We start from the raw sequence: 26500 nt of genomic DNA on the forward strand, positions 1-26500 counted from the left end.
CTCTGTTTACTTTGTCCTTGGCCGTCACTCGTGTCACCCACGCGTCTCTGTCCTTTCCTGTCTGACTCACCAGCCGCCGCGGGGGTCTGGACGTCGCTCTTCTTCCTTGCTGGGTAGCGCTCCGTCCTGCGGGTCGGCCACAGCCCATGCGTCCCATCCCCCTCCGGGTGGGCATTTCAGTTGTGTCCAGTGTGGGGCTATTATGACTAAAGCTGCGGAACATTCTAGAACCGGCCTCCGGTGAGCAGAGGGCTCCTTTTTCTGCCGTAGCAAATGACTGCAAGCCGGGCCACTGAAAGCAACGAGGATTTATTCTCTCACGTTCTGGAGGCCGGACGTCCCAGATCCAGGCGGGCAGGGCTGGTCCCTCCCGAGGCTCCAGGGCAGGGTCCGTCCTGCCTCTCCAGCTTCTAGGGGCTCCAGGCGTCTCTGGGCGTGTGGCCACGTCCCCCAGTCTCTGCCTCCAGTGTCCCGTGGCCTCTCCTCTGTGTGTCTCTTATGAAGACATTTGTCATTGGGTTTAGGGTCCACCCAGATAAGCCAGGATGACGTCATCTTGAGACCTTTAACTACATCTGCAAAGACCACTTTTCCAAATAAAGTACCCTCCCGGGGTCTGGGGGCTGGGCCGTGGAGCGCGCCGTCCTCCCGGAGTGGACACACCAGACTGTCTTCCGACGCGGTCATGCCCACGTCCCCGCACGTGCCCGTCGCCGTGGGACCAGCCGGGGCCTTTGGCAGCTCCGTGACCCGCCCCCCGTGCACTCCTGCAGGTCAGCCATCCCGGACGGGGTCCCCGAGAGAGAAGGGCGGCAGCTGCAGATGACAGGGGCTTGCTGTCCGCCAAGAATTAGAGACGGGAGCAAAAGCAAGTGCGGGGCGGGTGCAAACCGTCTTTTTCTGGGCTAAGGAAGAAACTGTGCCGTTACCGCCGTTCCACTGACACAGACGCGGCCTTGACCTTGCCCAGTTTTACGTCTCTATAAACGTCGCCTCCTGCGGGAAGTCGGTTGGGAGAATCCCCATTTCTGGAGTGAGGACTCCGCTCCTCGGAGAGGACGTGCCCTCCGGGGTCCCCGTGGTCCCCGGGGCGCTGTGTCACGCTCTCACCCACACGGGCCCGTGCACCCTCCTGGGACACGGTAAACAGCACAAAGAGCTGGGGCCGGAAAGACGACAAAGCAGAATTCAGTCACTTTGTTGCCATCACTCTGTGTCACCGCCCACAGTTTTTATTCGTGTTTACATGTAAAGCAGCAAACAGCGCACGGTCTCGCTCCGCCAGCATGAACTCTGGTTCCGGGTGACGTTTGTTGCAGAATTTGAGAATCTTTAGAATTGCAATTTCTTCTCTCTTTAAATTGTTTTTAAAGCTAAAGAGCAGATCAGGAAACCTTGTGACATCCAGGGCCCACTGTTTCCCCCCCCCCCATCACTAACTGGATACAATGTTGCCTTCCCGGGGCTGGAAAGAGCCAGGGCCACAAGTCCCCCACTCAGGGGGCGCCAGGCTGGCCTGCCAGAGCGGACCCCGCGGCCAGAGGGTGAGGGGCGCCCGGCTGAGAGCTGGTGGCGCGGCTGCCCAGGATCCCAGAGCTGAGAGGGTGGACACGTCCCCACACCTAGCATGGCTGAGGGCCCCCTCGGTCTAACAGTGGGGGGCAGGGTAATGGTGGCAGGGGTGGGAGGCGGGGCCGGGTGGGCACTGGTGAAGGAGGCCAGCGGGTGGTGAGGGGCGGTCCCGGGACAGCAAACGAGAGAAGTGGGTGTCATGGGGCCAGTGGACTTGCGTCCCTTGTGGGCTGCAGGCCCCATGGTAGGGACGGGGCTGGAATCCCTTCTCCCTGTGTCCTGCCACCAGGGGGGCCCTGGCCCCACGCCTCTCTCCAGACCTGCACCCCGCTTGGCCCCCAGGAGTGGGGCATCCAGGGGTCCTCCACCTTCAGCACTGGTGGCAGATGACAAGGCCAGGCCTGGGACGGCCCAGGCACTGCTGGGTTCCTGGCATACAGTAGGCGCTCAATAAATACTAGCTGGAAGGATGCGTGAATGAAGGCGCGGCTAGGGAAGGCGCTAGGAAGAGACCGGGAGGGGCTGAAAGGGTACTTGCAGATGGGGAAACTGAGGCCCAGAGCGGGCGGGGCCTGGTCCAAGTCACCTGCAAGGTCAGAGGCTGAGCCCATCGAGGCCCACACATCTGCACCCTGTCCTCACTCCCTCCATCCCGCAGCCCAGAGAAAAAGGACCGCGGATGGCACAGAAGAGCAGATCGTCCCAGTGACAGCGCGAGCCGCCCCATCCAGGGTGGGGAGGCAGAAGGGCGGCCCCTCGGGGGCACCCCACGGGGAAGGTTTGCTGAGTGACTGTGTGACACCCCACAGACCGCCCAATTCACACGCCGTCGAGGTCTGCCCTCCCAGCTCCAGAAGAATACACGAGGAGAAGAAAGGCACGAGGACAGGGGACAGGCTGAGAGCAGGGGTCCCTTGGGAGGCCTGAGATGAATGGTCCCCAAGGGGGCACAGGGAGGGGACTCGGGGCCTATGAAGCCCCGCTGACTCCTCTCCTCCCCCCATCCTCATATATCCCCTGTCCCCCCTCCACACACAGGGTCAGACACGCTGAGGGAGGTGGGCTGGATCAGGAGGCGGAGGGGACGGGTTGCGCGTCACCACACCTGGATGCGCTGTGAGAGCGCAATTATGGATCCGACTACCAGCGCATCCCCAAGGCTCTGTGGCCAAGTACGTGTCCTTGTTAAAGTGCTTGTAAAAATTAAATAGGAATAAAAACGGGGGAACGGGGGGCCATGCCTGTTTGTGACGGTGTCTCTGAAGACGTGAGGGTACGTGTGTAAGTGGCAGCGAGAAGGGAGAGCACAGAGCAACAGAGAGTTAAACAGTGATGAGCTTCCTGGCTGCCAGAGCAAGAAGGGGAACTGACACATCACAGTGTCCTGTTAGTCAAGCCTTCCTCTGGGCCATGCTTGGTTTGTGACAGTGTCTCTAAGTAAATGAGTGTGAGGCAAGGGGAATAAAAGCAGACACAAAATTTCTGAGTGTGAAATAGCAATGAGTTTCCTGGCAGCCAGGGTGAGAAAGGAAATAAGAGAGTCTGTTCAGTGTGTCCTCACCAGGGCCTGCCTGCTTATGACAGTGGATCTGACTGTGTGCAGGGGTGTCTAAATGTGTGTGACAGGGAGTCACCCAGCTTCGAGCAGGAGATATTTCTGAGCTCCCTGGAAGCCAGGGCGAGAGGGGAAATATGTTGAGTTTGAGCCCGGTCGGGTGTGTCTTTCTTGCTGTGCGAGGCAAGGGCCTGGTCCAGGCTCTCAGACAGGGCAGCGCCGGGCGGCCAGGCGCACGCGGCTGTCCTCGGCGGGGCTCCAGGGCCGGGCATAGCCAGCATGGGGGAGCAGCAGCCGGTCCTGAGTGCCGTCGGGGCTGACGAGGCGCTGCACGGCCAGCAGGTACTCGCGGTGCAGGGCCAGCGGCGGGCAGGGGCAGCGGCCCGGTGCCCACACGTACTCGAGGGCCCGCAGCGGCGAGCGGTTCTTGTAGACGAGCTGCACACGCACCTCGTAGCGGGTCTCCTGGGCCTGGCGCAGGCGGCCCAGGACTTGGGCCCGGAACACTGTGGGCAGGGCGGTGCTGAGGCTGGCCAGCCGCTCCATCCTGGGCACCCACCCACGCGCCCACCGCCAGACAAGGGTGACCAGGGTTCAGGGGGCCCTGGGGGCCCCCGAGGACTGTGGAGACAGGAACTGGGGTCAGCCGAGGCCTGGGGTCAGGGTCAGGTCCAGGGTCAATGAAGGGTTAGGGGTCAGATTAGGGCAAAGGGTCAGATCAAGGAGTCCAATGAGGCTCGGAAGAAGGGGTCAAGTTGGAGTCGGGTCAAGGAACTGAGGGTACGTTCGGATAGGGTCAGAAGTCAGCAGGACAGAGGCCAGGTGAGGGTGGGGTCGGGGTCTCTCACCGAAGTCGCTGCCGCAGTAGTGGAGCAGCCGGTGGGCGCGACCGCGAGAGTCGGGGCAGGGTGGGCAGGGGTCTGTGGGGGGGCGCAGTCAGGGACACAGGCCCTGCTCCCTGCTCCCCGCCCCCCAGCCGGCCCCACCTCACCTGGGGCAGGGGTCAGGGGCCGTGGGGGGCCGGCTGCGGGGGCCGCGGGGGCCATGGGGGACTCTGGGGCCTGAGGTTCCACCTCCCGAGGCTGCGGCTGCCGCGGGGACCAGCCCAGGGCCTGCGCCCGTGCCTGGAAGGGGCCATAGAGCTCCCGGGGGAGCCAGAACTCGAACTCGATGCCGGGGTTGGGCTCCTGCAGGAGGACCTGGGGGGGGTGTCACACGCCGGGGAGCCACACTCAACCATGGCCCTGCCTCCCCCCTCTGACTCTCCATCCCCAGCCTCCTCCCTCTGACCCTCTGTCCCCAGCCTCCTCCCTCTGACCCTCTGTCCCCAGCCTCCCCACTCTGACCCTCTGTCCCCAGCCTCCTCACCTCTGACCCTCTGTCCCCAGCCTCCCCACTCTGACTCTCTGTCCCCAGCCTCCTCCCTCTGACCCTCTGCCCCCAGCCTCCTCCCTCTGACCCTCTGTCCCCAGCCTCCCCACTCTGACCCTCTGTCCCCAGCCTCCTCCCTCTGACCCTCTGTCCCCAGCCTCCCACCTCTGACCCTCTGTCCCCAGCCTCCCACCTCTGACCCTCTGTCCCCAGCCTCCCCACTCTGACCCTCTGTCCCCAGCCTCCCCACTCTGACCCTCTGCCCCCAGCCTCCTCCCTCTGACCCTCTGCCCCCAGCCTCCTCCCTCTGACCCTCTGCCCCCAGCCTCCTCCCTCTGACCCTCTGCCCCCAGCCTCCTCCCTCTGACCCTCTGTCCCCAGCCTCCTCCCTCTGACCCTCTGTCCCCAGCCTCCCCACTCTGACCCTCTGTCCCCAGCCTCCTCCCTCTGACCCTCTGTCCCCAGCCTCCCACCTCTGACCCTCTGTCCCCAGCCTCCCCACTCTGACCCTCTGTCCCCAGCCTCCTCCCTCTGACCCTCTGCCCCCAGCCTCCTCCCTCTGACCCTCTGTCCCCAGCCTCCCCACTCTGACCCTCTGTCCCCAGCCTCCTCCCTCTGACCCTCTGTCCCCAGCCTCCTCCCTCTGACCCTCTGCCCCCAGCCTCCCCACTCTGACCCTCTGTCCCCAGCCTCCCCCCTCTGCCCTCTGTCCCCAGCCTCCCCCCTCTGACCCTCTGTCCCCAGCCTCCTCCCTCTGACCCTCTGCCCCCAGCCTCCTCCCTCTGACCCTCTGCCCCCAGCCTCCCCACTCTGACTCTCTGTCCCCAGCCTCCTCCCTTTGACCCTCTGTCCCCAGCCTCCTCCCTCTGACCCTCTGCCCCCAGCCTCCTCCCTCTGACCCTCTGTCCCCAGCCTCCCTCCTCTGACTCTGTCCCCAGCCTCCTCCATCAGACCATCTGTCCCCAGCCCCCCCAACTCTCTTTCCCCAGCCTCCCCCCTCTGACCTTCTGTCCCCAGCCTCCCTCCTCTGACCCCTGCCTCCCCCCAGATCCTTTAAACCGCCCCCTTCCGCGCCCAGGCGCCCCTCAGAGGCCGCCCGCACCTGCAGGAGGAGGTCTTGGGAGGTGGGCCCTGCCGCGTGAAGCGTCTCCTCCGGCCCTGCAGCCCGGGTGTAGACCACGCGGGTGCCCGCCACCTCGTAGGTCCCGGGCGGGCTGACCGCCCAGTTCCCGTTGAGCACGTAGCGCCCGTCGCCCCGCATCAGCGCTGCAAGGGAAAGGTCAGCCGGGCTCCCAGGGACGGCCGCCAGCCCCCCAACGCCCCAACCCTGGAGTCCCCGGGCCTCAGTCTCCCTGTGGCGCCTCCCCCCTCGGACCCTGTGATACCCAGGTGGTTGCGGCTCCGGTGGGCAGCGCGGATGTGCCTGGCGCCCTCGGGGATCACCGTCACGTTCCAGTACCCGGCGAAGGTACCTGGGCGGGAGGACAGGACGGTATTGGGGTGCGGGTGGGGTGTCTTTGAGGGAGGACTTGAGGATTAAAAGAGCTACTGTGGGTCCTGGCACACCGAAAACGCTCCACCAGCGTTTGGGGTTATTATTAGCGCTTAAGTGCAGCAGCGAAAGGGTTAAAACCCCATCTGCTCTGGGGAGGGCGGGACAATCTTGCAATGGCCAATCAGAACGAGGAGCGAGAGGGGGCCGGGCCGCACACTGCCCAATCAGCACGGGCCTTGGCTTCCGGGTCCGCGGCTGGTTAAAGGGCTCGCGCTGGGCGAGCGGGGAGGACGGGGCGGGCGGTCACCGGCGTCGCGGAACACGCGCTGCACGAAGAGGCACGAGTCGTTGGCGCCGCCGCAGCGGCCGCAGTGGTCCTCGCGGGCGTCCGAGCCCAGCAAACCGTCACAGCCGGCGCTCTAGAGGGTGGGGGGACACGCGCACGTCACAGGCAGTCCCCATCTGGCGCCGCCCTGGGGGCGGGGCCTCCGGTAAGGGGCGGGGCTCTGGGCACTGGGGGCGGGGCCTGGAGTACAAGAAATTAGGCCTGAGGGCGGGGCCCAGGGTGAGGGGCGGGGCTCCAGCCACTAGGGGCGGGGCCTGGAGTACAAGAAATTAGGCGTGAGGGTGGGGCCCAGGGTGAGGGGCGTGGCTCCAGCCACTGGGGGCGGGGCCTGGAGTACAAGAAATTAGGCCTGAGGGCGGGGCCCAGGGTGAGGGGCGGGGCTCCGGGCACTGGGGGCGTGGCCTGGAATACAAGAAATTAGGCCTGAGGGCGGGGCCCAGGGTGAGGGGCGGGGCTCCGGGCACTGGGGGCGTGGCCTGGAATACAAGAAATTAGGCCTGAGGGCGGGGCCCAGGGTGAGGGGCGGGGCTTGGAGTGAAAGAACTTGGGCCGGGGGCGGGGCCTGGAATTGAAGGACAGGCTCTGGACGGAGGGTTTGGAGGTGGAGCCTAAGGAGGGGCGTGGCCTTGGGTTGGGATGGGGCGTGGCCTAGGGGAGTGGGCGAGGCCTAGAACTAAATGAATATAGTCTGGGGGCGGGGCCTGGAGGGATGGGCGGGGCCTGGAGATCCTTACAAGGCAGCGGCCAGCCACGCAGAGGCCCCGGGTACCCGGGCTGCAGGGGGTGCCGTCCAGCACGCGGCCGAAGGTGTGGTAGAAGGCGTGCCCCTCCGCCAGGCAGTTGAGGTCGCACTGGTTGGGCGCTGGGAGGAGGGAGGAGTTGCTGGGCTGGTCCAGGGACCTCTATCTGAGTTCCAGCCCCCTCCCTGCCAGTCTCCCCCAGGCAGCCATCCCCTTGGGCAGGTGAGGTCAGAAGTCCAACCAAAGCCACACATGGTGGTTGAGGCAGAGTCAGGACTTCCACCTCTAGCCCCCTGGGAGTGTCCCGGAGCTGCGTTCATTCATCCGTGTTAAGTTCTAATCTTACGAGTCCTTACATATCCGTTCCTAACATCGCTACCCATTCTTCATTCATTCGTTCATTCCACAAGCACTCACTGAGCATCTACTGTTTGCCAGACACATCTGGGTGCTGCTGACTCACTCAGCACTCGGGCCCAGCACCCACCAGGTATCCAATCAGGAGCATTTGTGCAGTGCTGACTGAGTCCCATGGAGCCTGGGTGTGTCGCTGGCCCTCCCCGGGCCATAACGGGCAGATACCCGCAAGCCCACAGCCCTCGTCCCTGCTCCTCTGGCTCAAACTCCCTCTGGGTCCCAGCTCCCTGTGCCTGGCTGGCAGACCCTGCCTGGCCCGGAGGCCAAGCTGGCCCTGGCGGGCCTCTGTTGGGGTGGGATGGAGGCAGGTTTCCTGCAATTCTTAGAGCAAAGGAAAGAAACACCCATGAGGTGGACGGATGGAACTTTCTCCGCTCTGGGCTTTTCTTATCTGTGTCTGCCCCCACCACGGCGTCTGAAGCCGCACGTCTCCCGTAAATCTGGAGGCGCGCTGCCCTGGGCACAGAGTTATATAACTTGCTATTTTCAGCTCAGTGCGGCAACATTTCCTGCTACGGGGGTAAGTTTGAGAACTGTCGGTCTCCGGCTACAGCTCCAAGTAAATCCTCAGCCTGGCATTCAACTCTGTGCAGAACACACCCTGCCTCCCTCTGCCCCCGCTTCACACCTTACACACGCTTTGTCCCCTTCGCTTCACCAACTCCTACATATCCTTCAAAGCCCCAGTGGTAACGCCCCCTTCTCCTTGAAACCCTCCAAGTCCCCTTTCGTTCTGGGCAGCCACTTCTCCCTGCCAGCTCTGGGTTGTTCCCTCCGGCCCAACAGGAAGGCAGACTGCTCACCGCCATAGAAGGGCACCCATCGGTAGGCCTCCTGGGTGCCCAGGACAGGGCGGCCATTGTAGAGGGCACACTGGAGGTCTCGGAAGGGCACGGCCCCCGGGGGACAGTCCTGGGGATGGAGAGGGGTGGGTCAGAGGCTGGGAGACCCTGACAGAGCAGCAAGTGTATTGGGGGCCTGGGGCGGGGGCGGGTGAGCTTCAGGGCAGATGGGGGCTGGGAGGGGCAGTATTTACTGGCAACTGGCAGAGGCGGTACTCGTGGCTGTCCCCCCAGCACGGCTCTTCCTCAGGAAACCTGGGGGGAGCAGGGCGGCCCAAGTGTGGTCAGGAACCCCCTCCCCAGCACCGGCCTGCCCCCCCACCCCGTCCACCCCCGCCAACCGCACCCACATTCCAGCTGGCTCAGTGGGGCTCAAAGGCACAGCATGTGTGGGCAGGCGGAGGGTGTGGCCAGGGTGGGGCCCGGTGGCAGTGGGGGGGGGGCTGGGGGGGGCAGGGACCCCACTCACCAGATGCACCGGCGGCTGCGCACCGAGAGCCCCCGCCCGCAGGAGCTGGAGCAGCGACTCCAGGATCGCCACGGGGTCCACTCGCCCGGACCCTACTTGGGGAGAGAGCAGCCGGGTCAGCCTGGAGGGAGGCTGGCACCCCCATGCCACCGGCTGGGTCCCCGTGCCCACTGCCCCCTGACTTCATGTCCCCCCCTTACCTGAGCACTGCCCCCCAAACCACAGCTCAGGAGGGTCCACAGCAGGAGGTTCCAGAGGGGGCGGGGTCTGGGGGAGCAGAGGGGGTCGCTGCAGTGGGGGCTGCCAGCAGACCAGGGGGCGAACTCCACTCTGCCCTGACTGGCTGTGTGATTTGGGACAGTAACTGAACCTCTCTGAGCCTCCCTTCTTATCTCTGAAAAATGGAGTGATAATAGAGCTCCCCCTTACAGGAAAGTTTTGAGGGGTCTGTCCCATCAGGTAAGGAAAATGGGGGGCACAGAACCTCATATGAAGAGGGAAAGCTCAAAAATGATGATTACTATTACTGGTTGTTTACTGTTTTACAATGCACACAGCAGGTGCTTATTCAGTGTCCAAGGATGGAAGGAACCCCTCCAGGATAGTGCACAGTTGTCTCCAGGCGGGGGCCCCCTCCCCGCTCCCCACCATCATCGCCTCTACCTTCCAGTGTGGCCGGGGGCCAGCCGCTCCACCTCCCCAGGCCTCAGTTTCCCCATCTGCGCAGCGGGGACCAGCTGGGCTCAGTCCAGGACTCAAAGAGACCTTGTGGAGGGTCGGCCAGTGGGGGCAGACTCAGGGGCAGGGGCCCGGGAGAGGCCCCCCCCAGCGGCACCCCGGCCTCCAGGGCCCCCTCAGCCCCCGTACCCTTGGCAGCAGGGAGCCCCTGGGTGGGGGGATGGGCAGGGAGGGGTGACCTGGCCTGGATCCACTCGGCGCCTCATGGCCTCATGTGCAGAGGGTGTGGGAGGGAGCCCAGGGTGGCCTGTGGAGGGAAAGGGGCCACGGATGGAATGACTCGGGACAGAGGTGGGGGCTGGGGGGTAGGAGGCCTGGCAGGGGAGACTCTGCCTCCCCGGGCCTCAGTTTCCCCATCTCTCAGGAGAAGGATGAAGTCACTTGCCATCCACACCCTCCACGCGACCATGGCACCGCGACAAAGGGGGATGGAGTGCTCCTCGGACCAGGGCCAGGCTGCCCAGCGGTCAGCAGTGCGGAAGGACATGCAGGACAAGCTGGAGTCCCGCAGCCCGGAGGTCCGGGGCGCCGGATGAGGGAAGGCCGGCCCCACAAGTCCCGGGAGCCTCAGTTTCCCCGGTTCGCAGGCCCTCCCGGCTCTGACATTCGGACCTGGGCACCAGGGGTGGGCCCGAGGTGGCTCCAGGTCCTGAGAACCTGGGGGGCGGCAGGGCGGGTCCGCTCTCTTCCCAGAGCTGTGTGCCAGCTCCATCCCCGCCCCTCTCTGCGCCGGCCCAGGAGGCAGGAAGTCTGGACCGGGGAGCGGGGCCCTCTGACACCCCCTCTGGGCTCAGCACTGTTGTGGGGTGGGGGGTCTAGGTGATGAAAGATGAGGGGCTAGAAAGTCCACCCTCCCCGCTCCCCAGAGCCCCCACCCCGGAGCCAGACACTTACACTTGTCCGTCTGGAGCGCACGACAAGCCATGCCTCTAGGCCTCAGTTTACCCAGGAGGTAGTGGGAGCCAGCTTTCTCCCGCCCTGGGGATTGCCGTCTCGCCAGCCCCGAGCCCGCCCCGGGCCGGGGAGGGGGAGGAGACGCCCGCCGGCGGGCCGGGCTAGCGGGGGGATGGGAAGAGGGACTTACCGGCGACCCAGAGCCCGGGCGCTGCGTCTGGCTCCCTGGGCGGCCCCAGGGCGAGCGGAAGCGGCGGGGCCCGCGGGGAGGGCGGGGGAGCCCGGGGCGGCCCCTCCCACGCGGCCTCCCGGGGCGCGCCCAGGCCGGGGTCCGGAGGGGCGGCGGCCCCGTGCGCCCCCGCGCGGCCATGGCGCCAGGGGACTGGTGGCCGGCGCGGCTCCCGGCCCCCCAGGGCCGTGGCCTCAGTCCAAGCGTCCGCGTCCCCGAGACCTTGGGAATCCCAGGGCGAGGGAATGACCGCCCCTACCCCCACCCCGGGGCTGCTATTCCGGGCGCGGCGCTCAGGGCCCGGGAATGCGCGCGAACCGAGGTCGCCCTGCCCGGTGCCAGGAGGCCGCGCGCTGCGCCCTCTCCACCGACGCCCCGATGGCGTCCCGGCGAGGGTCCCCTTTCCCAGCCGCTGCCCCCTCCCCTAGTTCTTTCCCCCTACCCCTCCCTCGAGGCCACCCTCCTCAGGACCCCGCGCGCCTGGGCTCCCATCCTGGGGTTCCCCCCCCCAGCGCCGGGCCCCAGCGCGCTGCGGAGAAGCGCAGCCCCGGGGGCCGGGCGTGGGGGGCGGGCGCAGGGCCCCCTCCCAGCGGCCCGCGCATTCCCGGGCGCTGCTGTCAGCGGAGGACGCGCCCCACCCCGCCTCCCGCCCTCCCCGCCCGGCCCGGCTTCGGAGCCAGGCCCGGGTCCAGAAGGTCCTTTCCCCGGGCGCGCAAAGGTCCCACCCTCTCCGACCTCAGTTTCCCCATCCAGGCAATGGGGCAGGCAGGTTTCCGCCCGGAAACTTCCAGCTGGACCCTGGCTCTGCGCGGACTGGCGGGGACAGGGTCATGGAGGGCTCCCACCACCCCAGCCTTACCTGGCTTCACGTCTGCACGCTGCCCTCCACCCACGTGGGGACACAGATGGTGCCCTCTGCCCGTCCCCTCTCGGGACTCCTCCCTGTCACCCCATGGTGCTCCCTAGTGGGCGGGTTGAAGATGTGGGGGCACCAATGGGCCGATGGGTGGACTGCCCTCTGCCCCCTGGGCTCAGCACAGGCTCAGCTTTGAGGGCCCCTCCTTGCAAGCCAGTAATGGGGTCTCCCAGCCCTGACCACAGGGAAAAGGTTTGTCTGTCCAGCTCTGTCTGTCCTCCAGCAGGGAGCAGCTCAGAGCAGGGTCACCCAGTGCCAGCGGTCCATTCGACATTTACTGAGCTCCTACTGCGTGCCGGGACGCTGTGGACAACCAACCCGTCAGGCTAACAGGGAAAGTGGCCCCCTGGGAGCGTGAAATCCCACCTTCTGATGGAGACACGCAGAGGAGACAGCCCAGGCCCGCTGCCAACGGGGTGGGGTCAGGAAGGCCCCCACTGAGGAGGCGACTGTCACAGGAGGGCAGCCAGGCAGAGGGAACAGCAGGTGCAAAGGCCCTGAGGCTGGAATCGGAGAATAAGGGACAGTCGGGAGGTGGCCTGGTGGGGACAGAGATGAGGTCAGAGAGGGGCTGTGGGGCTGGGAGCCACTGGAGGTGGGAGCGGATGCTCTTGTTTTGGAAAAGCCGCCCTTGGCTGCTGTGATGGTGGGAGTGGGGGCCAGTGGGGAGCAGTGGCGGGTGTCCTGGGGGCAGGGGCTGTGCCAGGGGGCGGGGAGAGGGAGCTGTCCCCTCTGCTGAGGGGGACAGCTGGGGGCGGTGGGAGAGAGAGAGTGAGACCAGAGGTCCCTCCTGGATGCCAGGGAGAGGCTGGGAGTCTGGGGACCACGTCCGGCTGGAGATGGCCGCGTGGGCGTCCTCGGCGCCCGCGATGTTGACAGTCATGGATGAGGTCACAGGATGTGAGTTGAGTGCGGAGGGAACAGAGATGGGGCCGGAGTGCCAGCCGGGGTGGAGTGGGGGCGGCCCCAGAGTCCGCGGGAGGACGGGCTCCTGGAGGGCGGCGTGCAGGCAGCGTGTGTGGGGAGATGACGGGAGAGTGACCCGGGGGTCAGCATCCGCGGAGGTGGTCATGACCTTGAGGAGGTCAAGGTTGGACACGGCAGGAGAGGGAGTGGGGACGGCGCATGCAGGCCCCCTCTGCTGAGCGCCTGCTGTGTACTGTGTCGTGGACTGGGGTCTTGGGGGGCATCAGAAATCACCCCGGCTTGGCCCGGGGGCCCCACGCCGTGGACAGTCGCATCCCCCACGGTTGTGCCTCCTTTCTGAGCCCCGGCCCACAGTGCCGGGCAGGGCGTGCAGACAGCGGGCGCCGAGTCCTGCAGAAAGCGCACACTGTAGTCACCATGCTCTGTGGGGAGAGTACACAGCGGGGACTGCGCCGCGTGGTGGCCGTGATGCTCATGGGATGGCCAAATAGGGACAGCGGGTTGGGGGGGAAGGTGTGGGGTCCCGGGCCCACCCCGCCCATCCCCCAGCCTCTGTTTCCCCGGGTCTCAGCCTCCTGCCTCTGTCCTCCATGGGCCTCGGTGGGTCCCGGAGCAGCAGGAGACACCTGGCACAGGCAGGGCGGGGGGTTGTGGGGTTCAGAGGCTCCAGGTGCAGGGATGTCCCAGGCCCCACCCTGTGCCCCGGCTTAGACCCCGGCCAAGGGCTCAGCGGGGTCTCCTTCCCTGAGCTCCAGCCTGGACCCCTCCCTGAGGCAGGGCCAGGACCTGGGTCCTAGGGGATGCGGGTCAGTCGATGTCCTGCTCCCTCTGTGGTCGCACAGCCTTGGCCTCCTTGTGTCCCCCTCCCCAGCTCCCTGCGGCCTCCCATGATCCCCTAGGCCTGGCCATGTTGTCCGCAGGACACGTCAACCTCCCGAGTAGACTGGATGGGAGTGGTCCTGCCACCCTTGCCCCAAAGCCCCCAGAGTCTCTGGAGCTGCCCAGCTGTCCCTGGGCACGAGCATAAATGGAGCAGGAAAGAGGACCCATCACAGCCAGGGTCACCCATGTGACCTGGGATTGCTGGTGTCTTCCCTGCCATCCCAGGAAGAGATGCCAACAGAGAGGGAGGAAGCAGAAAGGGCCAGATTTCTGAGATGGTTGTTTGAGTCCCTGGATCGAGCCATACCTGAAGCCATCCACCCATTATTTTTCACTTGAGCAACATTGGGTTTCTGTGGCTTCTAATCAAGAGGCTCCTACTAATGGGGAACAGCAGCCTTTCCACCACCCTCGCCCCCAACAGTTCCCACTCCTCACACAGCTGATCCAGTGACTGAGTGTGTCACCTACTTCGAGTCACCACTGCCTTGGGGGCTGCGCTATCTGATGTGACACTCCCAACTGCCTCCTGGGAGAGGAATCCTCCCCCTCACCTTACGGGTCGGGACACTGAGACACAGAGGGGCGAAGTCACGCACACCGAGACCTGGAGGTCCTGGGACGGCTTCAGACCCACGTCCGAACTGGTGTCCTGAGCTCCTTTTGGGGCAGGGGTCCGGGGGGACTGAGGCGGGGACACTCGAGGCAGAGCCTGGAGGACGAGGGGGCACTGGATGGAAGAGGGTGTGAGGGAGCGGGTGTTCCCAGCAGAGGGAACAGCACGTGCAAAGGCCAGGCGGCTGGAGGAGCAGGAAGAGGACCAGGCCCGGCGGGGAGGCCCGTGTGGCCTGAGCACAGTGAGCACGGGGTTGACTTCGAGGCCGACCGGGGCAGGGGCCTCCCATGGCTTGGGGGCCGGGAGCAGCTGGAGGTCACCGGAAACGGCAGGTCATCCGAGGCACGTTGTAAGGTGAAAACTCAGAAAAACGACACACGATGTGGCCTGACGTCATTGACGGGAGAGAAATTACACACGTTCCCGCCAACCCGGGACACGACAGGAACGAACCCACGACGACCTCGGGGTGGGGTCACGGGCTCCCCGAGTCCTGGCCTTACGGGCGGCGTCTGAATTTGTTGTAACGATCTCCTAGTGCCGGTTTTGTTTTCTTAAGAAAAGTTTTATTTGGGATAATTTCAGGTTTACAGAAAGTGGCAAAGACACTAGAGAGAGTGTCAGTCGACACTTTGCTGTCAGTAGTATAGGGAGGACCCTGCGGACGTGTGCGTCACCTCACGAGGCAGAGGGGACTCTGCAGACGGGTTAAGTCGAGGCCCCTGGGATGGGGGTGACCCTGGATTCCCGGGGCCCAGGGTCATCCCGGGGTCCTGAGCAGAGGGAGGCGGGAGGGTCAGAGGCCGAGATGGAGACGCTGCGCTGCTGGCCGTGCGGACGGAGGAAGGGGCCCCGAGCCCAGGACGCGGCGCCTCTGGAAGCTGGAGGAGGCGGGACACGCTCCTCCCCTGGGGCCTCCGGGGGGACCCGCCCTGCCTGCCCCAGGTTCAGCCCCCTGGGACCCCGTCGGACTCCTGACCCCAGGACTGTGAGATCCTCAACGTGCTTTTTTAAATCACCGAGTTTGTGGCAATTTGTTACAAGAGCCCAGAGGAACTGCCATCGTCACGTTACTGTTGCGAATAAATAATATCAGAAAGCATTGTTTCTGTTGACCAAACTCCAAGTTTTATTTCGGTCCCACCAGTTTTTTTATTTTTTTCCAACTAGTTTCCTTTCTCGGTTCCAGGATCCCCACGGACGCCAAGCTGTCTCCCTCGGAGTCGGCAAAACGGTCCGAGCAGGTGAAACACGCACGGGTCCTGGGGGGACCGGGCCGGCTCGATGTCCGCACAGCGCCTCGCACGCAGCCCGAGTCAATCAATGTCCCTGATAGAGGTCGACGCAGTGTCCGGCGGGCGGGAGGTCACCAGGGGAGCGGTCCACCTGGAGCAGCAGCGCCCACTGGGATTTCATGTTGTGAGGGTCCCACAGAGGGAATCACGGGGGGGAGGGCAGCCTCCTGGGTGAGGGTGGCCCTAGCCTGCATCCTAGAAGATGAGGAGGAGCCACTGGTGAAGACTTGGGGGTGGGGAGGGCTTTGGGCAGACAGAATGGCATGTGCAAAGGCCCTGAGGTCAGGATGAAGTTGATATGGGATATGGGACTGACAGAGAGACAGGGGTGGCTGGACCCGGGTGAGCGAGTGTGTGGGTGGCAGGGCCACAGAGGCGAACCAGCAGGCTTTCATTTGGACGTGATCTGATCTGCTTCTGGAAGGCTTCTTGCTGACTGAGGAGGTGGAACTTCCTGGCCCCTGGGCCCAGAGCACCCGCTGAGCCCAGCTCTCAGCCGCCCCCCGGTTCTGTGAGCCTCCAAGGCCCCAAACCCTCCGTGTCCCCTGACATCCCTGACGTTTCCAACCCTGGGCCCTGGCGGGTCCTGAGCAACGTGCTGGCCCCAATCGTGTCTGCAGCCCCATCTCCTCCAGATCCCCCTCGGGTCCCCCACCAGGCGTGTCGAGAGCAGCGTCCCCTAGACTGTCCTCTGGGTGCCCCTCCCCACCCCGCCCACCCCCAACCCTGGCCGTGGACACGTGTTCTAGTGTCACCGGTCAAAGGGCGGAGTCGAGCTGCTGAGCCCAGGAGGCTCTGCTCTGGGGGGCTGTCAGCTCCCTGGGTGCCCCCCACACACCTTCTCATCCCACCTCTCACCCCATCGCTCCCGATCAGCCGTGTGGACCGCCTGCATGAGCTGTTCCCTGCTGGGTGGTACAGAGGCCCCAGCCAGTCGGGGGCTGGGCGTCCAAGGGTCACTGCCGTCCTCGTCCTCATCTTGGGCAGGCAGATGTGAGGGCTGTTCTGCCCAGTTCCGCAGGGGTCCATGGTGGTCACCAGCTCCTGCCCTGCCATGTCCTCCCCACCCCTCACTCCTGCTCTGCACTAAACCCTTGCCTCAGGCTCTGCTTTGGGTGGAGCCCAGACCGAGACAGGGGAGGAGGAATGCGTGGCCCACTTTGGTCTCCCGCTGGCCCGGAGATCACTGAAGAAAGGGGACAGGGGCCTCAGCATTGAGCCCCGGGTACCCGGAGAAGAAGGAGGGGCCTCGAAGGAGAACGGAGAGGATCTGGCGAGGAAGGTGGGGTGAGCTGGAGGGCGACAGAGGGCAGCCGTGGGTGCTGACGGGCTGGGGCAGGCGAGGACAAGGTTTGGTCCTGGGGCGGGGTCGGGGGTGGAAGCTGAGTCCGGGTGTCCCCCGCCCGCCCACACTGAGCCAGTCTCGAGGCAGCTGCCACCGCAGTCACGGGGTTTCTCGAGCACAGCAGTAGGGTCCCCTCCAGTCCACTCTGCTCACGGGGCCCTGTCCCCGGGGAGCTGTGAGGTGGGGCCAGGGCTCACGGACGCGGCCCAAGGTCACCCTGGGCATTTCAGAGTCGGGGAGGCCAGAGAGGGACCTGGCCACTGGCGCGCCCCTACCCCGGCCCCTTTCCGGCAGGAGGGGCTGCGCCCCGCTGACCCCGCCAGCCCGGGAGCCGGGGGCCCGCATCCCGCGCCTGCTGTCTCAGCAGCCGCCCTCCACCTGCCGCAGGTATTTTGGGCAAAGCTCCCGGCTCTTCTCCCGGGATTTCTGCTGAGTCTGGGGAGTCATCTCAGGTCGCGGAGACAGCAGCCCGGAGGGACGGGAGCCCGCGGCCTGGATGTGGGCGCACGGGGCTGGGCGGCCAGGCCTGGCTCCCCGGGCAGGGGTCAGCACAGAGATCGGGCCGCCCACGGAGCCCCGCCCCTCTGCAAAGCCATGCTCCCTGTTCGCCACGCAAACCGTGCCTCAGTTTACTCGACTGTGAAATGGGGGTTTTAGTAAGCCCCCTGAGGCTGAGTTCTTTGGGGGAGGTGGGGAAACTAATATGGTTTTCATTTTTTTTAATGTGATAAAACACACAACATAAATTCACCATCCTCACCATTTTCAGGGCACAGCTCAGCGGCATGAAGCACATTCACATTGCTGTGCAGCCATCCCCTCCATCCGTCTCCAGAACTTTCCATCTCCCCAAACTGAAGCTCTGTCCCCAGGAAACACTGACTCCCACCCTTCCCCCAGCCCCTGGCCCCCCATCCACTTTCTGTCTCTGTGGATGTGGCTCCTGCAGGGACCCCCTGTGAGTGGACCACACAGTGTGTGTCCCTCTGTGTCTGGCTCACGTCCCTGAGCATCACGTCCTCCAGGTCCATCCACGTGGGAGCAGGTGCCAGGATCTCCTTCCTTTTCATGGCTGCGTAATATTCCAGGCTGTGGGTGGACACATTTCATCCATCACTCATTGATGGACATTCGAGTCATTTCCACCTTTTGGACTGCTGTGAATGATGCTACTGGGAACAGCCACGTTCATCCTTTTACGGTAAAATGTTTCCTCTCCAGAGTGGTGGCCGAGGGGTCCCTGCCTAGGGGGCAGCAGACCGGGAACAGGTGGTCTCCCAGCCCCGCGGCGGAGGCTGCGCCAGGAAATCAGCGGGCGGCCGGGAGAGGGCAGAGCTGGCGTCTGTGCTGAGGGCGACCGCTGACAGGTGACTTCGAGGCGCTGGGCCAGGAACCTCGACGTCTTTCCCCCGGGGAGCTTCCGGGGGTCGGCGGGCCCAGCCGCCAGCCCCAGTGTGAGGGCTCCGCCAGCCCAGGAAGCCTGTGGGGACGGTCCTGGGGGAGGCAAGGGCCCCACACCCACACCGACCGGCGCTCCAGGCGGGCTCGGCCACCGTCCGGCGAGCCTGGGCTTGCATGTGCCTTCCTGAGCCTCAGTTTCCAAATCTGCAACATGGGGCTAATAATAGCTTCTACGGCAGGGACAAGCCACTGCCCGGAAGGGGCCTGGCTGACTCACATTGGCCGCCCCGACCCCCCAACGTGGTTCACTCTGGACCGTCTCCCAGCAGTTGTCTGACGAGGCCGGGTGAACCCGTGCCGGGCGGGCGGGGGCCAGGGCGGGTTCCGCACACTGTCGAGCGCTCAACAAACGCCACTCGGGTGGAGTGTCCTGTCGAGAAGGAAGCCGATTTCTGGCCATGAGCTTCCAGGGAGACCGTGGCCTGACAGCTGAGATGCACGGACCCCCGCTGCACCCCTGCCGTCACACTGCACCTGCCTTGCATCAGCAGGGGACCCCCGCTCCCCGGCCACTGCCAGCTGGCCCCCCATGCCGGCCCCGAATGCTCAGCCCCAGAGCTGAGGCCGGCCCCCGAAAAAAGCGCCCGAGCCTTGTTCCATCATAGGCACGGGGCCCCCTCAGGGTCCCCCACGCCCTGGGCGCCCCATCGGACATGCCAGGAGGACATGTGACAACTCAGGAGGTATTTCCTGTCCCTGGTGGCATGGCTGGGCCAGATTCCGAAATCTGGTCTCTGGAAAATTCCGAGGCCTGATTCCAGCCACACGGAGCCCTGCCCGCCCCTCCCCATTCATCGCGTTATGTAACATTCGGGGATTAATCCCGAGGCCTCCAGAGGCAGCCACCTGGGTTCAAACCCACTGCTGTCCGCTCCCAGCTGGGAAAGCCACTTACCGTCCCCAGGCCTCAGTGCACTCACCTGGAAAATGGGGACAAGGCCAGGTCCCGTGTCCCAGGATGGGCGTCAGAGCGAAATGAGAGACCACAAGGAGAGGGCTTGGCGCTGAGTCTGGGGCCCGGCTCAGAGATGCCCTAGTGGCTCCCAGGGGACCCCAGGCCCACCCACTGCCCCCTCATCCCACTGCCTCTCCTAGGCTGCCAGGGCTGGGAGTGACAAACCCCAGTGTCTGCCCATTGGTCCCCAAATGCTGTCCCTTCTCACTGCCAAGTGTCTCCATATGTGACCCCTCCCTAACCTCCAGCTGTACCCCATCCAGGGTTCCTCCCCCAGGCCACACTCCCCTCCCCACCAGCCCCAGAGATATTGGGTTTCTTTCTCTCTCCTCCTCTGAATCCTGCTGTGGCTCCCCAGTGCCAAAGCGATCAAACCCCACCTTATCATGTGGGCCTCGGGGACTTGGCTTCGGCGGGGAAACGGACCGTCACACGTATTCCTGACTTTGGGGGGAGCCGTGCCAAGCCCCGCCCCTCAACCTCCCACCCGCCTTTCCCTGGGCGGCCTCGGAGAGGAGGAGATAAGCCCTCTGGCCTCAGTTTCCCGCTCCGTGAAATGGGCGCGTTGCGGTTCGCAGCAGGACTGGAAGAGCGAGCGGGCCGAGCGCGCCCCGGGGGGAGCTGCGGGTTGGGGCGCGGGGCGCGAGCGCCACTCTGGTCCCTGGAGCCCGCGCCAGCGCGGCGCCCCCCGCGCTCCCGCCCCCTCCCGGCCCCGCGCGTCGGGACTCCGCCCCCCGCCCCGCGGCCAATGAGACGCGGCCCCGGAGCGGCGGCGCGGTGGTCCGGCCCGAGGCTGCGCCGGTGCCCGCGCCCTGCGCCCGCCAGGCCCCCGGCGGGATGGAGCCCGGGCCGCGGCGGCGGCGCGCTTGCCGCCCGCTGGTCTCCGTGTTCCTGCGCGACCCGGGCTCGGGGCGCGTCTACAGGCGCGGGAAGCTGATCGGCAAGGTGGGGAGGGACCCCGGCGCCCCGAGTCCGCCGCCAGGGGGACCGGCGCCGGGCTGGGGGTCCCGGCAGGGCCGGGATGGGGAGGCGTGCGCGCGCGATGGCGAGCTTGGCGCCAAGCAGCCGCTGTGCATCCCGGCGCCTGTCTCTGCGGGGGGCGTGTGTCCGCGCGAGATCGGGGTCCGGCGTTGGGTTCCCGCGGGGTCCGAGATGCGTTCTGTGGCGGGCCCGGCGTTGGGCGCGTTGTGCCGAGCGTGTGGGTTGTGCGTGCCGGGGTGCAGGGGGTGCGCCCGTGTGTGTTACGGGTCTCGGTGCCGCGGTGTAGACTCGGCTGTGTTGTCTCCAGGTGTTTGTGCCCGTGAATGCGTTATAATCTCCCGCTTCGCGTGTTGGGATCCTGTATTGTGGTCGTGGGCGACACGTGTCCACGTCGGGATGTGTCTGAGTCTGTGCCCCTGGGCCTTCGTGTGTGTCCAAGTGTTGCCTTGTGTGTCCAGGTATGAGGGTGTGAGCTGCGTCTGTGCGTCTCAGGTGTGTGTGTGTGTGAAGCGGCTTGGCCACCTGTCCCCACGTGTGTGCACCTGTCCCCACGTGTGTGCACCTGTCCCCACGAGTGTGCATCTGTCCCCGCGTGTGTGTACCTGTCCCCGCGTGTATGCACCTGTCCCCGCGTGTGTGCACCTGTCCCCACGTGTGTGCACCTGTCCCCACGAGTGTGCACCTGTCCCCACGTGTGTGCACCTGTCCTGCCAGCTGGTGAATCCCGCTCCCCCACAGGGCGCCTTCAGCCGCTGCTACAAGCTGACCGACATGTCCACCAGCACCGTGTTTGCCCTCAAGGTGGTGCCACGTGGCAGTGGCGGTGGCGGGGCCGGTCATCTGCGTCCCCGTGGGAAGGTACACCCGCCCGTCCGTGCCCAGGGGCCCCCACACCTGCAGCGCCCCCAGAGCATTCCTGCCCTTGGAGGGGGAGGTGTGTGCCCCGGGCCGGGATACTACTGCGGGGTGTGTCCACGGGGGGCCGTGCCCACAGGTGGAGCGGGAGATCGCCCTGCACAGCCGCCTGCGACACCGCAACATTGTGGCCTTCCACGGACACTTTGCTGACCGTGACCACGTGTACATGGTGTTGGAGTACTGCAGCCGCAAGGTGCCTGGGGGGGCAGGGGGCAGAGAGGGGGCCTGCATCCTCCGTGTCTGCTGTGCTTGTCTGCGTCCACCCCGTGTGTCCGTCTGTGCTCACCTGTCTCTGCCTGTGCCCACACCGGGCCCATCTGTGCTCATCCTGTGGGCAGCTGGGCGCCCCTGAACTCACCTGAGCCCACCCGTGCTCACCTGGGCCCTTCCTGCATTCAGCCAGGCCCCCCCACCCCCGGGCCCAGGTGAGGTTGGCTGTGCCTTCCTAGCCCCCTGAGCTCATTTGGCCCCCTCCGGTGCCCCTGAGCCCACCTGAGCTCAGCATCCACCCGCTCCGTGTTCCTCTCTGACCATCGGCCCTTTGCAAGCTCACCTGCGGCCGCCCAGGTGTGTCTGCCCTCCTGTGTCCCCCTCGGGCTCCGCTGAGCTCATCCGCGTTCGCCTGTGTGACTCCCACAGTCCTTGGCCCACGTGCTGGCGGCGCGGCGGACGCTGACGGAGCCCGAGGTGCGCTATTATCTGCGGGGCCTGGTCAGCGGCCTGCGCTACCTGCACCAGAGGCGGATCGTGCATCGCGACTTGAAGCTCAGTGAGTCTGGGGTGGGTGGGGGGGAGGCTGGGGGGCCACAGAGCTGGGCCAGCCACACCCCATGCCCCTGCACCCCCCTACCCGCCCCCCGACAGGCAACTTCTTCCTGAACAAGAATATGGAGGTGAAGATTGGAGACCTGGGGCTGGCCGCCAGGGTGGGGCCCGGGGGCCGCTGTCACAGGTGAGGTTGCAGGGGCACAGGTGGGCCCCGACTGGCATGGGGGCCTCGGCCTTCCTGAGCTCCCCCTGTGTCGCCTCCCAGAGTGCTCTGCGGGACCCCAAACTTCCTGGCCCCAGAGGTCATCTCCAGGGATGGGCACTCCTGCCAGTCGGACATCTGGGCTCTGGGCTGCATCATGTGAGTGGGACCCCGGGAGCCCCGGGCCTGGGGGGGGAGCAGGAGGGCCCCGGGAGGCCAGGTATGGGCAGGCGGGAGCCCCCACAGGCAGGTAAGGACAGGTGTAAGTATGTGGGGGAGGGGAAGGCAGGTGTAGCATAAATACAACAGATGTGTGCAGCTGTGTGTGCAGGTGTGGATGGGGCGTTTGGGGGGACCACGTGTGAGGGAGGACAGGTTTCAGAGCGCACAGAGGTGTGGACGGTGCATGAGGCTGCTGGGGGCACAGGCAGACCGGGTCATGGATGTACAGGTGGGAGGTCCAGGCACGAGTGGAGCAGGTGTGGACAGGTCCGTGCAGGTGCACACAGCTGGGAGCCAGGTGCAGGCAGGTGTCCAGCCAGGTGCTGGCGTCTGCCGAGCGGACGGGAGTGGATGTACAGCGGGTGCTGGGAAGCAGGTGTGGAGTGTGGAGGGAGCCAGCCCTGGAGGCCAGGCCGGAGACAAGCAGGCACCCGGCTCCTTCCCCCACCCCACCCAGGTACCTGGTGCTGACCGGCGCACCCCCCTTCGTGGCGGCACCCCTGTCGGAGATGTACCAAAACATCCGCGCCGGCCGCTACCCCGAGCCTGCCCACCTGTCGCCTGCCGCGCGCTGCCTCATCGCCCGCCTGCTGGCGCCCGACCCAGCCGAGAGGCCCAGCCTGGAGCAGCTGCTGCAGGACGACTTCTTCACGCAGGTGGGCGTGGGGCCAGCGGGGTGAGGCGGCCCGGGCATCTCGGCTGACCCCCGCGAGGGTCAGGACCCCCAGGGGGCCCAGGCACGCAGGGGCCGGAACCTGAGCCGGCCGCTGACCCCCCGCAGGGCTTCACTCCGGACCGGCTGCCGCCCCACTCCTGCCACAGCCCGCCCATCTTCGCCATCCCCCGGCCTCTGGGCAGGCTCTTCCGGAAGGTGGGCCGGCTGCTGCTGACCCAGGGCCGGCCACCCTGTGAGTACCGCACCTGTCGCCGTCCTCCAGCTACCTGCCCCTCACCTGCCTCACACCTGTCCCACACCTGTCCTACACCTGCCCTGCACCTCACCAGTCCCCCACCTGTCTCACAGCTGCCCCACACCTGTCCCATACCTGTCTCACACCTGCCCTGCACCTGCCTCACACCTGCCCCACATCTGCCCTTCACCTGCCTCACACCTGTCCCACATCTGCCTCACACCTGCCCCATACCTGTCTTGCACCTGCCTCACACCTGCTCTGCATCGCACCTGCCCCACACTTGCCTCACACCTGCCCCGCACCTGCCTCACACCTGTCTCGCACCTGTCTCACACCTGCCCCACACCTGCCTCACACCTGTCCCGCACCTGCCTCACACCTGCCCCGCACCTGCCTCACACCTGCCCCGCACCTGCCTCACACCTGTCCCGCATCTGTCTCACACCTGTCCTGCACCTGCCTCACACCTGTCCTGCCTCACACCTGTCCTGCACCTGCCCCTCACCTGCCCCGCACCTGCCTCACACCTGTCTTGCACCTGCTCCTCACCTGCCTCACACCTGCCCCATACCTGCCTCACACCTGTCCTGCACCTGCCTCACACCTGCCCGCGCCTCACACCTGCCCCGCACCTGCCTCACACCTGTCCTGCATCTGTCTCACACCTGTCCTGCACCTGCCCCTCACCTGCCTCACACCTGCCCCGCACCTGCCTCACACCTGCCCTGCACCTGCCTCACACCTGTCCTGCACCTGCCCCACTCCTGCCCCATACCTGCCCCCACCTGTCCTGCATCTCACACACCTGCTGTGCAACATCACATCCACAACAGAGGGGGCTGTGGGTGCCTGGTGCTTGGCCCCCTGCATGGGGCTGGCCTCTGCACCCTCATCTCCTCGTGCCTCCCTCAGGCCCCGTCACTCCTACCGAGGCCTCGGGTCCCGGAGAAGATAGTCCCCACCCTGACTCCATGGACTGGGGCGGAGAGGTGAGCGCTCAGTCGGGGCGTCCCCACAGCAGGCTGGCAGAGGGAGGGGGCGTGGTCTTCAAAGCGGGGAGCGCAGAGCCCTTCCCCAACCTCAGGGCCTCCCCCTGGGGCCTGGGGCGCCCCCACCTGCTCTCCCTCCCCAGGCCTCCCCGTCGGAGAGAGGGTCTCCCCGCCTCGAGGTCCCCGTCCACCTGCTCTCCCAGGGGACGCTCAGGAGTGATGTGGCGGGTGAGCAGACCTCTGTCCTAGGCCGGGGCTGCGGGTGGGGCGTGAGGGTCTGTAAGTGGGGGGCAGAGACCGTGCCTTGCCTGGACCATGGTCCCTCTCCCGGCCTCAACTTCCCCACCTGCAAAAAGGGAGTGATGCACGGTATCCTCCTGCATTTACAAGAAGATGCGGGAGTTGGGGGCGGGCTGGTTGGAGGGGCCCAGGCCTGTCTGCACCCCCCCCCCGCAACCCTCCACTTAGATCTGTCTCCCCAGGGCCTGAGGGGAGCCCGAGGCAGGAGGTGGACGCGGCCATCAGAAAGCTGACGCTCTGCCTGGACCCCGGCCCCCCAGGTAGGAGTCCAGGGCAGCCCGTGGGGCCCCCTTCTCTTTGCATCCCAGGAAAAGTGCCCTGTCCCCATCTGGGGCCCCCCGGGTATTTCTGGGGCTCTCCGGGGGCCGGGCTGAGAGAGGCTTCAGACCTCAGACAAGTCACTCACCCCGTTCTGTGCCTCGGTGTCCTTTCCTGTCAGAGGGGGCTGACGCCAGCACGATGACGGTGGCCCTTTTGTGAGAAGTCTAGAATTTTCTGGAGCTTCTTTACCGCAACTGTTTATTTGAAGCCACGAGTTGGGGAGGGTTCTGTTGGGGGGGGCACCCTCGTCTTCTCGGGGTCTGAGGTCTCTGCGGTTTGTAACCCCAGAGAGGAGAGCGAGAGAAACGGAGAGAGGGGCTGTGACATCTGACCGTTGCTGACCCTGAGCCCGTGTCGGTGGCCACACCGGCACCAGGGACCCCAGAGTCCCCCAAATGTTCTCTTTCTCCTCCCCTCGACCTCCATCAACGCCCCACCAGGCGAGGGGGCCCCGGCCAGCCCGAGGGGACGTCTCGTGGACCCGTCTCCCTTCTCTTTGATTCCTGCCTTATCCTGGGCTCCCCCCAGTGGCAGCCCAAGGGGGACCCCGGACTGTGAGCTTGTCTTTCGTCAATGGAGCCGATTTATTTAAACATTTTCAATAAACAGTGAAGGACAGGGCCGGCCCGGTGGTGCAGCGGTTAAGTGCACATGTTCCGCTTCGGTGGCCCGGGGTTCGCCGGTTCGGATCCCGGGTGCGGACGTCGCACCGCTTGGCAAGCCATGCTGTGGTAGGCGTCCCACATATAAAGTAGAGGAAGATGGGCATGGATGTTAGCTCAGGGCCAGTCTTCCTCAGCAAAAAAAAAAAAGAGGAGGATTGGCAGCAGATGTTAGCTCAGAGCTAATCTCCCTCAAAAAAAAAAAAAAAAAAGTACTAGAGTAAGGTTTGATGTGACCAGAAATCCAAGACACGGGACATTTGCTTACTGGACAGGCAGTGAGAAAACGGATGTGGGAGGCTGGGAGGATGGTGGCCCGTGTTATGTGGGAGCAAAGCGTTTGGCACAGCTGTCACCTGCAGTAACTTAGGGGGGATGATCAGAACCTCTGGGGCTGATTGAAAACTGCTTGTCACGTGCAAGGTGTTTAAAAAAGAGACAAATTCGGGAAAGAACTGGCCGATGGCAGACGGAGAGGTCAGAGATCGGAGTCTGCACAATTGCTTCCTGACACAAAGGGTAGGAGACAGGACTTCAACACCCGTCAGGCGCCCTGCGTCCGGGCAGCTTCCCGGTGGCAGGAGGCAACCCAGCAGGTTACCAGCTGTCCGAGTCCCTCGCCGAGGTTCTCATTCCTTGAGAGTCGCTGCCTCCTGAGACCCGAGGTTTGGGCCATCTTGTCTCTGGACATCCGTGTCTTTCTCCTTCTGGGACGGGGGACCCAGGTCCCCCCAGCACCCTGGAAGGAGCAAGGAGCGCCCCTGAGCCCCCAGACTCATGACCAGGAGTGTGAAGATTGGGGGGCACCGCACTGGTGAGCTGTCATGAGCAGGCGACAATCGAGGAAACTGAGGCACAGAGAGGGGCCGCACTGTGACGGGGGTGAACCCGAACGAGGACGAAACGAAGGTGTTCGGGGCAGCACCATTCGTGATACTGAAAAAGATGGGACACAACCTAAGTGTGCAGCGGTGGGGGGGTCGGTGGGGGCCCTGTCCAGCAAGGCCTCCGGGATGAGGGCGGAGAAGAGGAGACACGCAGGGGGACGGGAAGGGGACCTGAGGGTCTTGGGGCTGATGGCAGCAAAGTCAGCACCATTCGGAAGCCACAGTCCTCGGTGGGGGCTCCTGGCCGCGCCCAGAGGCAGCGTGTGCTCCA

General features: G+C 65.4%; 2 protein-coding genes and 1 long non-coding RNA gene across 29 annotated transcripts; 1 reads left to right on the plus strand and 2 right to left on the minus strand.

The window, feature by feature from the left end:
• Nucleotides 1-1192: 1192 nt before the first annotated feature.
• ADAMTSL5 (ADAMTS like 5) lies at nucleotides 1193-11075 on the minus strand. Of its 18 annotated transcripts, none has more exons than XM_070622340.1 (14): nucleotides 10630-11075; nucleotides 9725-9792; nucleotides 9471-9526; nucleotides 9008-9074; nucleotides 8808-8899; nucleotides 8533-8593; nucleotides 8300-8408; nucleotides 7074-7201; nucleotides 6301-6412; nucleotides 5884-5970; nucleotides 5601-5764; nucleotides 4119-4326; nucleotides 3976-4047; nucleotides 1193-3748 (listed from the first exon to the last, which is right to left on the minus strand). In XM_070622340.1, exons 2-14 carry the CDS (start codon nucleotides 9749-9751, stop codon nucleotides 3006-3008), a joined length of 1926 nt encoding a protein of 641 aa, XP_070478441.1. In that variant the 5' UTR covers nucleotides 9752-9792; nucleotides 10630-11075; the 3' UTR covers nucleotides 1193-3005. The 18 variants fall into 18 exon arrangements, with proteins under 18 accessions (XP_070478441.1, XP_070478446.1, XP_070478449.1 ...); XM_070622345.1 differs by having other exon boundaries at nucleotides 1193-3633; nucleotides 10630-10761; XM_070622348.1 differs by having other exon boundaries at nucleotides 1193-3633; nucleotides 9471-9572; nucleotides 9675-9792; nucleotides 10630-10691.
• A 6278-nt stretch (nucleotides 11076-17353) lies between these two features.
• On the minus strand, nucleotides 17354-19203 carry LOC139083758 (uncharacterized). Its single transcript, XR_011540661.1, has 2 exons — nucleotides 19031-19203; nucleotides 17354-18480 (listed from the first exon to the last, which is right to left on the minus strand). It is a non-coding gene; the product is annotated as an uncharacterized lncRNA (long non-coding RNA).
• Nucleotides 19204-19821: 618 nt separating this feature from the next.
• PLK5 (polo like kinase 5 (inactive)) lies at nucleotides 19822-25879 on the plus strand. 10 transcript variants are annotated; one of them, XM_070622439.1, is made up of 12 exons: nucleotides 20352-20504; nucleotides 20785-20904; nucleotides 21041-21157; nucleotides 21604-21733; nucleotides 21829-21916; nucleotides 21998-22093; nucleotides 22614-22812; nucleotides 22938-23064; nucleotides 23983-24059; nucleotides 24203-24287; nucleotides 24542-24619; nucleotides 25121-25500. In XM_070622439.1, the coding sequence occupies exons 1-12, from the start codon at nucleotides 20370-20372 to the stop codon at nucleotides 25270-25272; spliced, it is 1404 nt and encodes a 467-aa protein (XP_070478540.1). In that variant the 5' UTR covers nucleotides 20352-20369; the 3' UTR covers nucleotides 25273-25500. The 10 variants fall into 10 exon arrangements, with proteins under 10 accessions (XP_070478539.1, XP_070478548.1, XP_070478538.1 ...); XM_070622440.1 differs by having other exon boundaries at nucleotides 20354-20504; nucleotides 24969-25159; XM_070622441.1 differs by lacking the exon at nucleotides 25121-25500 and adding an exon at nucleotides 25766-25879 and having other exon boundaries at nucleotides 20355-20504.
• The last annotated feature ends 621 nt before the right edge of the window (nucleotides 25880-26500 follow it).

Source organism: Equus przewalskii, chromosome 6 (genome assembly GCF_037783145.1).
Source record: "Equus przewalskii isolate Varuska chromosome 6, EquPr2, whole genome shotgun sequence".
NCBI lineage: Eukaryota > Metazoa > Chordata > Mammalia > Perissodactyla > Equidae > Equus > Equus przewalskii.